The 12,536-nt window shown below is 54.0% G+C and overlaps 1 protein-coding gene across 1 annotated transcript in view; it reads right to left on the bottom strand.

The window, feature by feature from the left end:
* Positions 1–12,536, bottom strand: part of VPS54 (VPS54 subunit of GARP complex) — a 35,644-nt gene that overhangs the window by 9,333 nt on the left and 13,775 nt on the right. The window contains exons 9-16 of the mRNA XM_009901589.2: positions 9,886–9,941; positions 7,921–8,017; positions 7,145–7,476; positions 5,605–5,734; positions 5,056–5,237; positions 3,683–3,795; positions 2,385–2,448; positions 737–842 (exon numbers count right to left, since the gene is read on the bottom strand). Coding sequence (XP_009899891.1) covers positions 737–842; positions 2,385–2,448; positions 3,683–3,795; positions 5,056–5,237; positions 5,605–5,734; positions 7,145–7,476; positions 7,921–8,017; positions 9,886–9,941 — 1,080 coding nt within the window. The remainder of the gene's footprint in view (positions 1–736; positions 843–2,384; positions 2,449–3,682; positions 3,796–5,055; positions 5,238–5,604; positions 5,735–7,144; positions 7,477–7,920; positions 8,018–9,885; positions 9,942–12,536) is intronic.

Genomic DNA, 12,536 nt, shown 5'->3' with positions numbered 1-12,536 from the left:
TAAGACCTTCCCCACTGCTGCTGCTACAGAAAGGTTGAAAGCACTGACACTCCCTCCTGCTGAGGTGGCTGAATCTGTGTTGGTTAACAGTAGAAACTACTGAGGTGCAGCACTGATGCACAGGAGAGGCTAAGCCTCATCAGAACTCAGCTCTGGCAGACCTCCAGGCACAGTGCACGACTCATGACTCCATCTTCCTTAGTCCCAGGAGACAAGAAGTTGTCACTAAATGTGCACAGGCCAACCCAAACAGCCTTTGGCCAGTAAGTCAGCTCCTGTTAGCATTGTGTGTGTGGAATTCTGCCCCACCACTCAGCTTGAGGCCCCAGGTATTCCAGACTGCCTTGGGTGCTGCAGTCAGGATGAAGAAGCCATCGAGGTTGTTCTTGATTCCTGCTCTGGACAGGCAGAAGGAGTCCCATGTTTAATCAGGACTGTTCTGCTGGCACTGGGGTGTAAACCAGGGGTCAAAACCTAGAGGAGAGCTGCCCCTCTCTCACACACCTCAAGGCAGCTCTGGTAAACACAACTAGATGGGATTTCCAGCACTGCAGGTGAACAAGAGGAAGGACAGCAGCCTTCCCAGAGCTCATTCACACTACAGATGCCATCTGTGATGGCACAGTAATAAAGACAGCCTTCTCCAGCCAATGTCCAGAACTCCTATGAAGTGAAGCATTAGAGAGGGGAAGCCAGGTCCTCCAGAGCCCTGAGGAGCTGACATTTGGAGCCCTACCTTCAGCAGATCGGACAGGCGGGTGAGCATGTCAGTGGTGATGGAAGGAATGTTGTCCACACACTGGCAGTACTCCAGGATGATTCTTATCAGCAGCAGGACTGTCCTACAAGAGAGCAAGCAGCCAAGGATGTCACCTCAGTGCACACAAGATGCTGAATATAAAACCACCATAAAAAAAACCATCAAGCCTGGGCTGGTGGGAAGCTACCTCCTGCTAGAGATGCCAGCACTAGATAAAGCCAGGAGGTGATCTGAAGTCAACCCCAGGCAGCAGCACATGGAGGTGGTTATGAGGAACACCACACAACAGCATGGCTGGTAGAAAAAGGATCTGGGAGAGAAAAATCTCCTAAGCTTCACTGGTTAAACTCCTGAATCTCCAAAAAAGCTGCTGTGGAACTGGAAGTCTCCATGGAGATGTTAGCAGGGGGGTGGGAAATGGAGCTCTGGAGTGGTTTTGTACCAGGGTGTAATTATGGTTGGCTTTGAGCAGGTGTTGAGAGCCCCAGAAGGAAGGCTACAACCACCACTGGAAAGGATGGAATGAATGGAGTCACCACCAGAGCAGGAGCTGTGAGGAAACAGCACCACACAGCCAAAGGCACCCAACACTTGCAATGGCTGCTGAATTCAGCAGGCACTGGAGGATTTGGGAGCTGCTGGATGCAATGAAGAGGGCTCCACAAAGGGCAGACACAACCCTTGCAGTTCAGGAAAACTAAGGCAAGACCAAATGACCTGAACAGATATTCCAACCCTTCAAGAAGTTCAACCTCTCTGCCTTCAGGCTGCGTTTTCATGAAACGACTGGGAACCGCCCCCCCAGGGTCAAATGAAACCACAGCTCTCAGCCCAGCCATTCAGAGGAGCAAAAAGCAAATCCAGCTACAGAAGGGCTTGCAGTGCTGCACAGCTCTGGGAACTAAAGGGCCGGCGTGCCCCAGGAGGGCGAAGGGCCAAGGGCTGGCAGCGCTGCCCGGCCCTGGGAGGGTGAAGGGCGAAGGGCTGGCAGCGCTGCCCGGCCCCGGGAGGGTGAAGGGCCAAGGGCTGGCAGCGCTGCCCGGCCCCGGGAGGGCGAAGGGCCGGCCTGCTCCAGGGACCTAAAGGGCCGACATGCCCTGGGACCCCGAAGGGCCGGCAGCGCTGTCCGGCCCCAGGAGGGTGAAGGGCCGGCGTGCTCCGGGACCCCGAAGGGCCGGCAGTGCTGCCTGGCTCGCCCCGGGACCCCGAAGGGCCGGCAGTGCTGCCCGGCTCGCCCCGGGACCCCGAAGGGCCGGCAGCGCTGGCTGGCTCGCCCCAGGACCCCAAAGGGCCGGCAGCGCTGGCCTGGCTCACCCTGGGACCCCAAAGGGCCGGCAGCGCTGGCTGGTTCCGGGACCCCGAAGGGCCGGCAGCGCTGCCCAGCTCCGGGACCCCGAAGGGCCGGCAGCGCAGCCCCGGGACCCCGAAGGGCCGGCAGCGCTGCCCGGCTCGCCCTGGGACCCCGAAGGGCCGGCAGCGCGGCCCCGGGACCTACAAAGTGGCCTGTTGCAGGATTAGAGGTTTTTCACTCCAATAGGATTGCTGAAGCTGTTAGTACCCCTCAGAGCTCTGCCCAAAGGGTCTTGCCAAGCAAGCCCCCTGCTAAAAGCAGGGCGTATCTTACCCAACAGTGGCGTATTTCTGTCCTTCAACAACGAGGAATTCAGCTGGCTTTCTTTCTTCAGCAGCTAGGCATTTTAGTGAGGAAGGAGAAAGCAGGAGTTGAACTAAAAACAGGTATCCAAAAGTGCCAGTTTCTGCATATTTAGTGCTCACTTTCCAAGGCTTCAACACCAGCAGCCCCACCCCCAAACGACCTTTGGAGCACTGCTCTCTTTTACAGTGTTGATTGCATCGCTGGTCATCTATCATCAGTATTATGGCCCCTGCAGTTACTTGATTATCTGCTGGCACCTTAGCTCACAAATCCTCCAACGTCCCACAGGCACTACAGACTCAGAAACTCCAAACACAGCAGGTTGTGAAGAGGAGAAAAGCACAAGGAGTCACTGGGTTTTCCACTACACCTTCTCAAGTGACTTGCTGTGTACATTACTGTTTCATCTTCAAACCAGTTCTTCCTCAGGCTTCACAGAAGAAGCTCCTCCTAATGCAGCTTCTCATGCTACAATTGATGCCACCAGTTTGCTATCTTCCTGCTGGAAGCTGCAAGAGGTTATCCTGGGGAGTTTCAAGATGCCTGTTTTGGTGTCACACTCCCTAACTGGCATGGTTATTGCCTAATGTGGTCTCTGCATCTCCCTGGGTGGGGGGAAGGGGCTCAGGGTTTTCCATGAAGAAATTATTGCATTTTCCCTTCTCATCTGGTGCCATTTTCCTTCCTCTTTCTGCATGTTTTCCTCCTCCTCTTCCAGCTGCTCACACACACCACTGCAGTTCCACAAGATTATGTTACGCATGCCCAGTGTGAACAGGGGGGAGTGGGGCATGAGGAGCAAGCCAGTGCCTTGGTTTGGGGTCAGGTGAGGTTTCTGTGGCAAGGTAAACAGCTGAACGTGCTCAAGGTGTCACAGAGCAGGGCTGCCCCTCCTTTGAGCATCTGGCAGACAAAACAGTGGGAAGGGGCAAGCTAAGTGGGGCTCAGCAGTGGTGTGCTGTGGGCAAGGACTGCATTGGTGCAAAGACTCCACTCTGGGAATGCTGGGATAAAGAGGGAGCTCCCTGCCTGTGCTAGCACTGAAATGGGCTTCTTTAAAAGGAAATAAATGGCCTTTAAAGGTCAGCACAAGAAGCTCTGATGCTGAAACAGGGAGGGGAAAGAAGAAAGAAGAGAGGCCTCAACTTTTCCCTGATACTGCCAGAGGGTGAGCAAACAGCGATCAAGAGTGACATCTAGCAGCACTCAGCAGCAGCATGGGCTGGTAAGAAATGGAGTTAGTGGTAGAGTTACAAGACACACACCTGCTGGTTTTTTGTCAGGGAGAGAAATTCTGCCCTCTGACACCGAATCCACAAGGTCCTGGAACTCGGCAGGAACTTCAGCTTGCTTCCAGCGCTCGTTGTCCAAGAGCAGGCTAGAGATAAACACAAAAGGGAGGGGACTCAGAACATGAACTGCCTTCTCCTGACTCTGCTCCTGCCTGCCATCCCTCCAATAAAAACTACACTCATTTAGCAACAGCCAGTGCCCCAAAGTGTTGTTGTGTTCATCTTGGTGAGGAAGAGGTGCCCAGCAAGTGGCAGTCACAAAACAGCAAAGCAGCTGAGGCCCTAGTGACCTCCCAGTTTGTTCATTCAGCCTGCCAGAGAACAAAAGACTGCAGAGGCAACACAGGTCCTGATGAGATCACTGCCACTCAAGTAAGACCCAAATGCTGGTCTGAACCAGCAATGGTGTGGCCAGCAGGACCAGAACAGGGATTTGGCCCTTGGACCCACCACTGGGGAGAACACACCTGGAGTGCTGGGTTCAGTTTTGGGGCCCTCACTCAAAGAAGGACATCGAGGAGCTGGAGAGGGTCCAGAGAAGGGTAAGGAAGCTGGGGAAGGGTCTGGAGAACAGGGCTGGGGAGGAGCAGTTGAGGGAACTGGGGGTGTTTAGTGTGGAGGAGGCTGAATGGAGACCTCATTGCTCTCTACAGCTCCCTGAAGGGAGGCTGGAGCCAGGTGGGGGTTGGTCTCTTCTCCCTGAGAACAAGTGACAGGAGGAGAGAAAATGGCCTCAAGTTGCCCCAGGGGAGGTTTAGGTTGGAGATGAGAAGAAATTTGTTGACTGAAAGGGTTCTGGACAAAGCCTGGCAGTGGCTGCCCAGGGAGGTGGTTGAATGCCCATCCCTGGAGGTGTTTGGAAGAGGCAGAGCTGTGGTGCTGAAGGCCATGGTTTAGCCCCAGCCTTGGCAGAGTTAGAGAATGGTTGGGCTGGATGCTCTTGGAGGTCTTTCTCAACTGAAGCAATTCCATGATATGAAGAGCTGTGGATGGATGGGAGCCAAAGGGGCTGATGCCTGTCCCTGTGAAGGCTGCTGCCCAAGTGCTTAAAGGTTTTTAATTGTTGTTCTAATTGTTTGGGGTTTTAATTGCTGCCCTTCAGGCTTGGGCATTTTCTGTTGCTGTCACAGCCCTTCTGGAACAACTCAGTGTGAAGAAATGATAAAAACTGTAAAAAAGCCTGAACCCACTGAAAATTGATTTGGCTTCACTGCAGTTGGTTCCTCCTCAGCATCTCAGCACAAGCAGCTGGCTGGTGTGCTGGGCAGCAAAAGGTGGTGTGTGCCTGAGAGGTGACTTGCAGGGTGAGCCCTGTGAGAAAACAGCAATCCTGTGCTCAGAGCTACCTTAGCTTTGTCTTTCTCTCCTCGTGGAACCTGTTCACGAATCTGTTGGCTTGGCTCTGGAGTGCTCCTCTCAGGGACATGCTCCTCCTGCCACAGACCTGCTCCGTGTCCAAGATGAAGCCTTCCATCAGTCGCGACAGGGCAACAAACTCGGTGGAATTCAGCTTCTCCAGGAAGCCATCCTGCAGGCAAAGAAAACCACCACACAGGTTCAGAGGTGTAAAGCAGGAAACCAGGGGGCAGGGCTGAGGGCCAGCAGCATGTTCAAGGGCACACTGTGTAATTCTAGACAGAGCAGGGAAGGCAGAGCACAGAGTGTGCAGCCACATTGTCACAGACACGCTCTCTGCGGGGAGCTTCAGGGAAGTCAAAGAGTATTGACAAGGAAAAATCCCTGAAACACAGGAGAAACCCACACTGCCATGGCATGAGCGCTTGTGTGCCCCTCTGGCACCTGTGGCAGCAGGCACAGTGACTTAATTTCAGCCTTGGGGGTAAATTCCTCCTTAAGGAGGAGGCAGCAGCAGCAGCCTGACCCAAGCTCCTTACCTTCGCTCTTGCCATGAGGAACTTGACCGAACGATCGTGGCAGATATCAGAAGCATTATAAAGTAGCTCTTGAATATTGTTTGCCAGCCTGACCAGTTCCAGGTCAGTCAGCTTCATGTCATCACTGATCCTACAAGTGACAGAAGCAGTTGGTTGAGCATCAGTTTATTAAAACCCCCACAGTATTTCTGCTCATGGGCTGAAGGAGGAAAGAACCTCGCAGCAGCTGCTAAATGCAGACAGCTCATCACCAAAGTCACTTGGTACAGAAGGGATCATCTAAGCTGCTGTCATTCAGTGCCTGCAACAAGGACATGCACACCTGCACATCTTTATTTCATTTTAAATCCATGTTCTAGTGGCTATTACCACACAGCCATCACTAACACAATAAAGATTACTAACTTCTGCTAAGCTCCTGCTCCACTTGAGCATCATGAGCATCATTTCTCTAGTCCCGTCTCTTGCCACCAAGGAGCAGAGGCTGCCCCCTCCTTGCTCCAAACTCCCTTCAAGGAGCTGTGGAGAGCAATGAGGTCTCCCCCAGCCTCCTCTTCTCCAGCCTGAACACCTCCAGCTCCCTCAGCCCCTCTTCTCAGCCCAGGTGCTCCAGGCCATGTCTGTGAGTGCCAAGCAGCTGGAGCAAGCAGGCCACAGAATCACAAGACTGGTGAGGGCTGGAAGGGACCTCTGTAGATCATCCAGTCCAACCCCCCGTGCTAGAGCAGGGTGACCCAGAATCAGCCACCTAGGAATGGGTTAGGTGGGTCAGGAATGCCTTCAGAGATGGAGACTCCACCACTTCTCTGGGCAGCCTGCTGCACTTGCTATCTTCTATCTTGCAGCAGGGTTTTTCAGTTTTGCCTCCTGGAATTCTGCATCCAGCCATGGTGGCTTTGGAAGGGGCTCATGCCCAAGTCCCAGGCACCCTATGCCTGGGTCCTTTCAAAAGGTACCTCTGATTTCTAGCTATAGCTGAGGGATGCATTAAAGGTTGCCAAAAAGGTGACAAGCCTGGAGCACCATGGGGCAGCACTGCCTACGACAGCAAAGCACTGAGATGGATTTCTTTAACCAGGCAAGTCAAACAGCTGAACATGAACAGCAGACTTTGCTCTAGAATTATCAAGGTGTATTCCATGAAGCCAGCCTGGAAACTAGAAAAAAAAACAGAGACAGGAAACATGGACAGGGAGCAGAAATGCTTCTGCCTGCTAAAGGCATGACAAGCAGTCTGTCTTTCCTGTAGGCCAGGCCTGCATCTCTCCTGCTCTCTACAGAACTGGCTCCCCAGCAGCACAGATGGGGAAGAGGCCCTTTTCTCTAAGTGCCACACTCAGTCCCCACCACTACACACAGAGGTGAAAACAAGGCAAACAAATGCAACAAAGGTGAGCTCAAGGCACTGCAGTCTGATGTCACCTCCAGGGCTGACAGTGGAGCACCTCTTGCTTCACCTCCTCCCCAGCAATCTCAGTACTGCACCCCTCACCCCGTGCCTGGCACGCTGCAGCCCGGGGCGGGCTGGGCCTGCACTTACATCATCTCCACCCCTGCTGGGGTGCCAGAGGAGGACGTCTGCTCCTTGCTGGAGGAGGAATCGGTGGTGCCCTCCGGCTCGGAGACCGAGTCGCTGCTGCAGGGCTCGCTGCTGGGGGAGCCGTTCCTCTGCGCGGCAGCGTCGCCGGGTGCCAGGGGCCCGGCGGCGAAGGCGTCGCTGATGAACAGCCCCTCGTGGGTCAGGTAGGCCACCTCTGAGTCCACTGTGCTGTCCTTGGCAGAGCTCTTGTGCAAGGTGTCCTCCAGCTCCCTGGTTTTCTGGTTCTTGTCTAGAACCAAGAAAACCACGCTACGGATGGTGTTTAGGGTTGCCTGGAATCAGATACAACTGTTACTGCAACAGGCAGACCACAGCCCTGTGCTACAAGGAGGTTTCCTCATGCCCACCACATTAAACTAGAGGACCCTGCCTTCACCTTCTGTGGTGCCATTAGATGGGTCCATCTGGCTCCTGCCAACCAGTACCAGAGAATGGTGAAAGAAACCTCATCTGGAGCAATCTACCACGCACAGAAGTTCTGTCCTAATCCCTAGCAGCTCAGGAAGGATGCAAGCAGGCAACAAGAGGGGTTGTTATCTCCTTCCCACTCCTCTCTTTGTTGGCACTAATCATTTCTGTCCTGCACATTCAACATAGCCTCCTTTCAACCCAAAGCTGGAGCTCTGTAAGCAAAACCCAACATCTTCAGACTTCAAGTCCCTGCCTTTCCTCTCAGGCCTGTAGCGTGTGCAGCTCTGGGTGGGTGAGTGCCTTACCTTTATTCTCTTGAGGAAAATGGTAAACTTGGAAAAAATGTTCTTCAGCAAATCAAACCACTGAGGGAAATTCATCATCCTCATCTGGTCTGCAAGCCTGAAAAAGAGCAGTGCTCAGAAGTGGTTTTTTTCAGCAGGAGAGAGAGGTCAGTAACATCATGTGGGCAAAGAAAGAAACTAAAGGAAAATCTTCTGCAGGTGTTAACAATATCTGTGTTATGAAGCCCATTTTGTTGCACCTCACTGGAGTCCACTTCTGCTGTGCAGTTGTGGCAAAGGGCAGAAAGGTAACTGCTGGGACAGGAGTGAAGCCTGGTGACACAGGCAGGCCTCAAGAGCAAAAGAGCCAGCGCTGGAGAGTGCTGACCAAATGCCCTCCCCAGCTTTCTTGTAGGCCCCTTTAAGATACTGGAAGGCACAACAGAAGATAAGGTCTCCTCAGAGCTTTCTCCTCTCCAGACTGAACAATCCCAACTCTCTCAGTCTGTCTCCATAGCAGAGAGCTCCAGCCCTACAACCACAACCCCTCCATTTTGCTTTTCAGGGTCAGTTTTTATGGCTGGCCTGAGGCAAGTTGGCCTTGGTGGCACTTCTGGCCTTTGTGGTACTTTTGGCCCTCGTGAGCCCTCATCCCTGCTCGCAACCAGTTCCTCCTGCAGAGCCTCATACCTGTTCTGCAAGGGCACTGTGGGTGGTGTTTGTTTCATCGGGTAGCTACCTGTTCCCATTGACCCTGCACATGTGAGTTACTGCAGGAGGGCTGGGGGCTTGCTGATGAGAGGGTATCAAATCCTCTGCTCCACTCAGAGTTGACCCCTGCTCTGTATTTGTAAAGATCAGTTAGCAGAAGTTATCAATTTCCCCTCTCACTCTCCCTGATGCTTCTTAACCTGCTCACCTCTTCCCTGAGCTCCATCACTTCATGCTGGAGCTGTGCCCACAGGCTGAGCAGGTCAAAAACCTGCTCACACCACACACACCCATAGGCAGCGTTGCCCCCTGTGGCCTGTGAAAGGCTGTGGCCTGGATGCCAATATCCATTTTGGTAGGTGCAGAGAGCAGAGTCTTCCTCCTCTGAGTAGCCAGCATCATGCCTTCAGTGAGACTGAAGCACCTTGTGTCCTGCCCACACACCCTGCTCCTGCCACCTACTGAGCTAATTCAAAAGGAGCCCCTGGGACACCTCACACCCCACCCTCTGGGTTCCAACTGAGCTGATGTCGAAGGAGCCCCTGGGGTACACTCAGTCTCCACTCGCTCCCCCTGTGCCTGTCAGCCTGCCCGCACCAAGGGCCAGGCGCTCCCAGCCGTCCGACCTCTCCCGCCCCGCTCCCTGGGTTGCAACCAGCAAGGAGACTGCTGCCTGCAGCTCGCAGTCCGAGAGCCTCTGCCGGTGTCCCTGGGTTTACACCTCCCGCGGCTTCCCCGGGAATGCCCTCAGGCGACCTCGCAAGACCCTCCCAGTTGGGTTGGGTCGAGTCTCCTCTCCCCCTCTCGGTCTCCCTGTCTCCGGGAGCCCTCTTTTCTCTTCTGAGGATCTCGGCAGCTAGCCGGCGCTGATGCAGCTGCCTCACAGCTTGCAGTCTGAGAGCCTCTGCCGGCGTCACCGGGTTGAAATCTCCCACAGCTCCTCCGAGGCACCTCTGATACAAAATCCCAGATGACAACAACAGGGAATGCTTCCAAGTAGTTCAGAGCTACTAGGCTGTGAGAGTCACAACACTTGAGTCTGTATTTACAGGTGAGCTTCATTTAGGGCAAGGTGAGCCTGAAGGAGAAGGGGAATGCATCCCATGGCAGACAGAAGCAGCGACTTCAGGTGAAGTGGAAGGGTAATTCTTAAGAATAGGGAAACTGGAGCACAAATTAGCATGGTGACCTTACCTGTGCTAAACCCCATCCACGTTCCCTGCCCACCCCCTACCAAAAAGCAGCAGCCAACAGTCAGCCTGGCTGTGTACTTACTTCACAACCACCTCTGGGTCGATTTCTTCTATCTGGGACACCGTGTCAACCACACACTGTCAGGTTCAGAGGGGAAGAAAAACAACACAACACAGGATCTTAGCTTCTCTCTAACCACTGCTGAGTTCCATAACATACACCACAGTCCCCAGGGTAGTAAGGAAAATGATAAAGGCAGGAGACATCTTTGTATCATGTAACAACTTGTTTCTCCAAAACCAAACCGGCAACCCTCCTCCGACTCACCCTCCCGAAGATCTCTCTGCAAAACACAGCTGATGAAAGCATCCCCAGCCGTGTGCCAGGCTCTGGGGGGCTCACTGGCTCCATCTCAGCCTTGATTTTCTGAGGGTGAACGTGAAGCAATGCTCCAAAACCTGCCTCTCAGGTCAGGTACTGAAGAAAAGAAGCCAGGTGTCCCCTTTGAACACTGACTGCATCTGGGAAGTGTTGGCTGATGTCCTTCTCAGTTCAGACACAGGACTTGGGAGCTAACCCAGCCTGGAAGGAGCAGCAGCAGGGAGGTGTGGAAGCACAGACTTACAGCCCTGTGATTTGACTCTTAAGGCAGACCTACTTCCAGTTGCTCTCCTTGCATATATGGTATTTGCTGGCTGGCTGTCCACCTCCAAGTGGAGTTTCACCCTGTTGTGAGCCACTGCTGCTTTTTCTGGTTGTGGTTAAGCCTTCTGCAGAGCAGCTGCACACACCTGCATGCCTTTGTTCTTCCAGGTTTACAGCAGGACAGCCTGACCACAAAGCTGTGTTCAGTCACTCCCTGTGCTGAGCTTTCAGGGAGCAGGGCAATGACCCACCCCAGCCTCCCACCGCTTGCAGCTCAGGGAATGGAGCTTGACTAGACTTAATTGTGCTGGGGCCAAGTGAGAATGGCCTGGCACCAACACCAGGCCCTCACAAAGGAGTGGTGGTGGAACAGCCAGACACACCAATGCTGCCATCATCTTCACTAGCAACATCAACCTGCCTTATCTGCACACACCTGGCACACCCACAGAACCCTGAGGCTGCAACAGCAAGAGGGCTGAGAGAGCCACTCTGGCTTCAAACAAAAACCCCTCACACTAATAAATAAAAACCAAAATCCAAGTGTTCACAAGCTGGGTTCTCAGCACAGCCCTCAGCAGCAGACTGTGAGGAAGGGAGATAAAAAAAACTGGCTGATGGCCAGGCCCAGAGAGTGGTGAGGAATGGAGTCAAGTCTGGCTGGCACCCAGTCACCAGCGGTGTCCCCCAGGGCTCAGTGCTGGGGCCTGGCCTCCTCAATGATCTGGGTTAGGGCATTGAGGCACCCTCAGCAGATTTGCAGATGACACCAAGCTGGGTGGCTGTGTCCATCAGCTAGAGGGTAGGGAGGCTTTGCAGCAGGACCTGGAGAAGCCAGACCCATGGGCCAAGGCTCATTGGATGAAGTTCAACAAGGCCAAGTGCCAGGTCCTGCACCTGGGTCACAACAACCCCATGGGGAGCTACAGGCTTGGGGAGGTGTGGTTGAAAAGCTGCAACTCAGAGAGGGACCTGGGGGTGTTGGTTGGCAGTCACTGGGCATGAGCCAGCAGTGCCCAGGTGGCCAAGAAAGCCAATGGCATCCTGGTTTGGATCAGAAGCAGGGTGGGCAGCAGGGCCAGGAGGTGACCATCCCCCTGTGCTCAGCACTGGGGAGGCCACACCTCGAGTGCTGAGTTCAGCTCTGGGCCCTCACTGCAGGAAGGACATTGAGGGGCTGGAGCCTGTCCAGAGCAGGGCAGTAAGGCTGGAAAAGGAACTGGAGACCCTGGGCTAGAGGAGGGGCTGAGGGGGCTGGGGGTGTTCAGGCTGGAGGAAGCTGAGGGGAGACCTCATTGCTCCCAGAAGGGAGGTTGGAGTGAGGAGGGGGCAGCCTCTGCTCCTTGGTGGCAAAAGACAGGAGCAGAGGCAATGGTTCCAAGCTGCCCCAGGGCAGGCTCAGGCTGGAGCTCAGGAACTCTTTCTGCCCTGGAAGGGATCTCAGGCATTGGAATGGTCTGCCCAGGGCAGTGCTGCAGTCACCATCCCTGGGGGTGCTCCAGCAGCCTGTGGAGCTGTGCCTAGGGACATGGTTTGGTGGTGACCCTGTGGTGCTGGGTGAAGGGCTGGCCTGGATAAGCTTGGAGGTCTCTTCCAACCAGATGTTTTCTGTGAGAGACTGCCTCCATCTGATGGCACCACCACCTGACTATCTCCCAGCTTTTGAGATACAAATCAGAAGGTGGCTCTGGAAATAATCCCATCTCTTTGGGGGCATAAAAACACCTCTTCACCCAATATCCTCACCCATGCAAGCACACAAACAAGCCAAGCAAAACTAAACACACCAAGCCCACGCTCAAAGCTCAGCCTGTGTTTGCTAACAAAGGCACCATGGCACTGTCCAGGCTAGACCTAGAGGAGTCAGATGAACTGTGCTGGTTTGTTGCCCTTAGCTGACTCTAGCTACAAACAGTCTGGTCTGTAAAGACAGACACAGTACCCTACACACAGCAAACAGCCACATGAGCGTGGGTGAGGAGGAGGTTTGTCCCTTGCTTTTTGGTGTGCTTTTGGGGTTTTTTGGTGGTTTGTTTCTTGGGGTTTTTTCAACATAGTATAATTGAGCTGCAAGACTGGTGGGGAAA

Source organism: Dryobates pubescens, chromosome 39, assembly GCF_014839835.1.
Source record: "Dryobates pubescens isolate bDryPub1 chromosome 39, bDryPub1.pri, whole genome shotgun sequence".
NCBI lineage: Eukaryota > Metazoa > Chordata > Aves > Piciformes > Picidae > Dryobates > Dryobates pubescens.
This window is presented reverse-complemented; position numbering and strand designations above follow the sequence as displayed.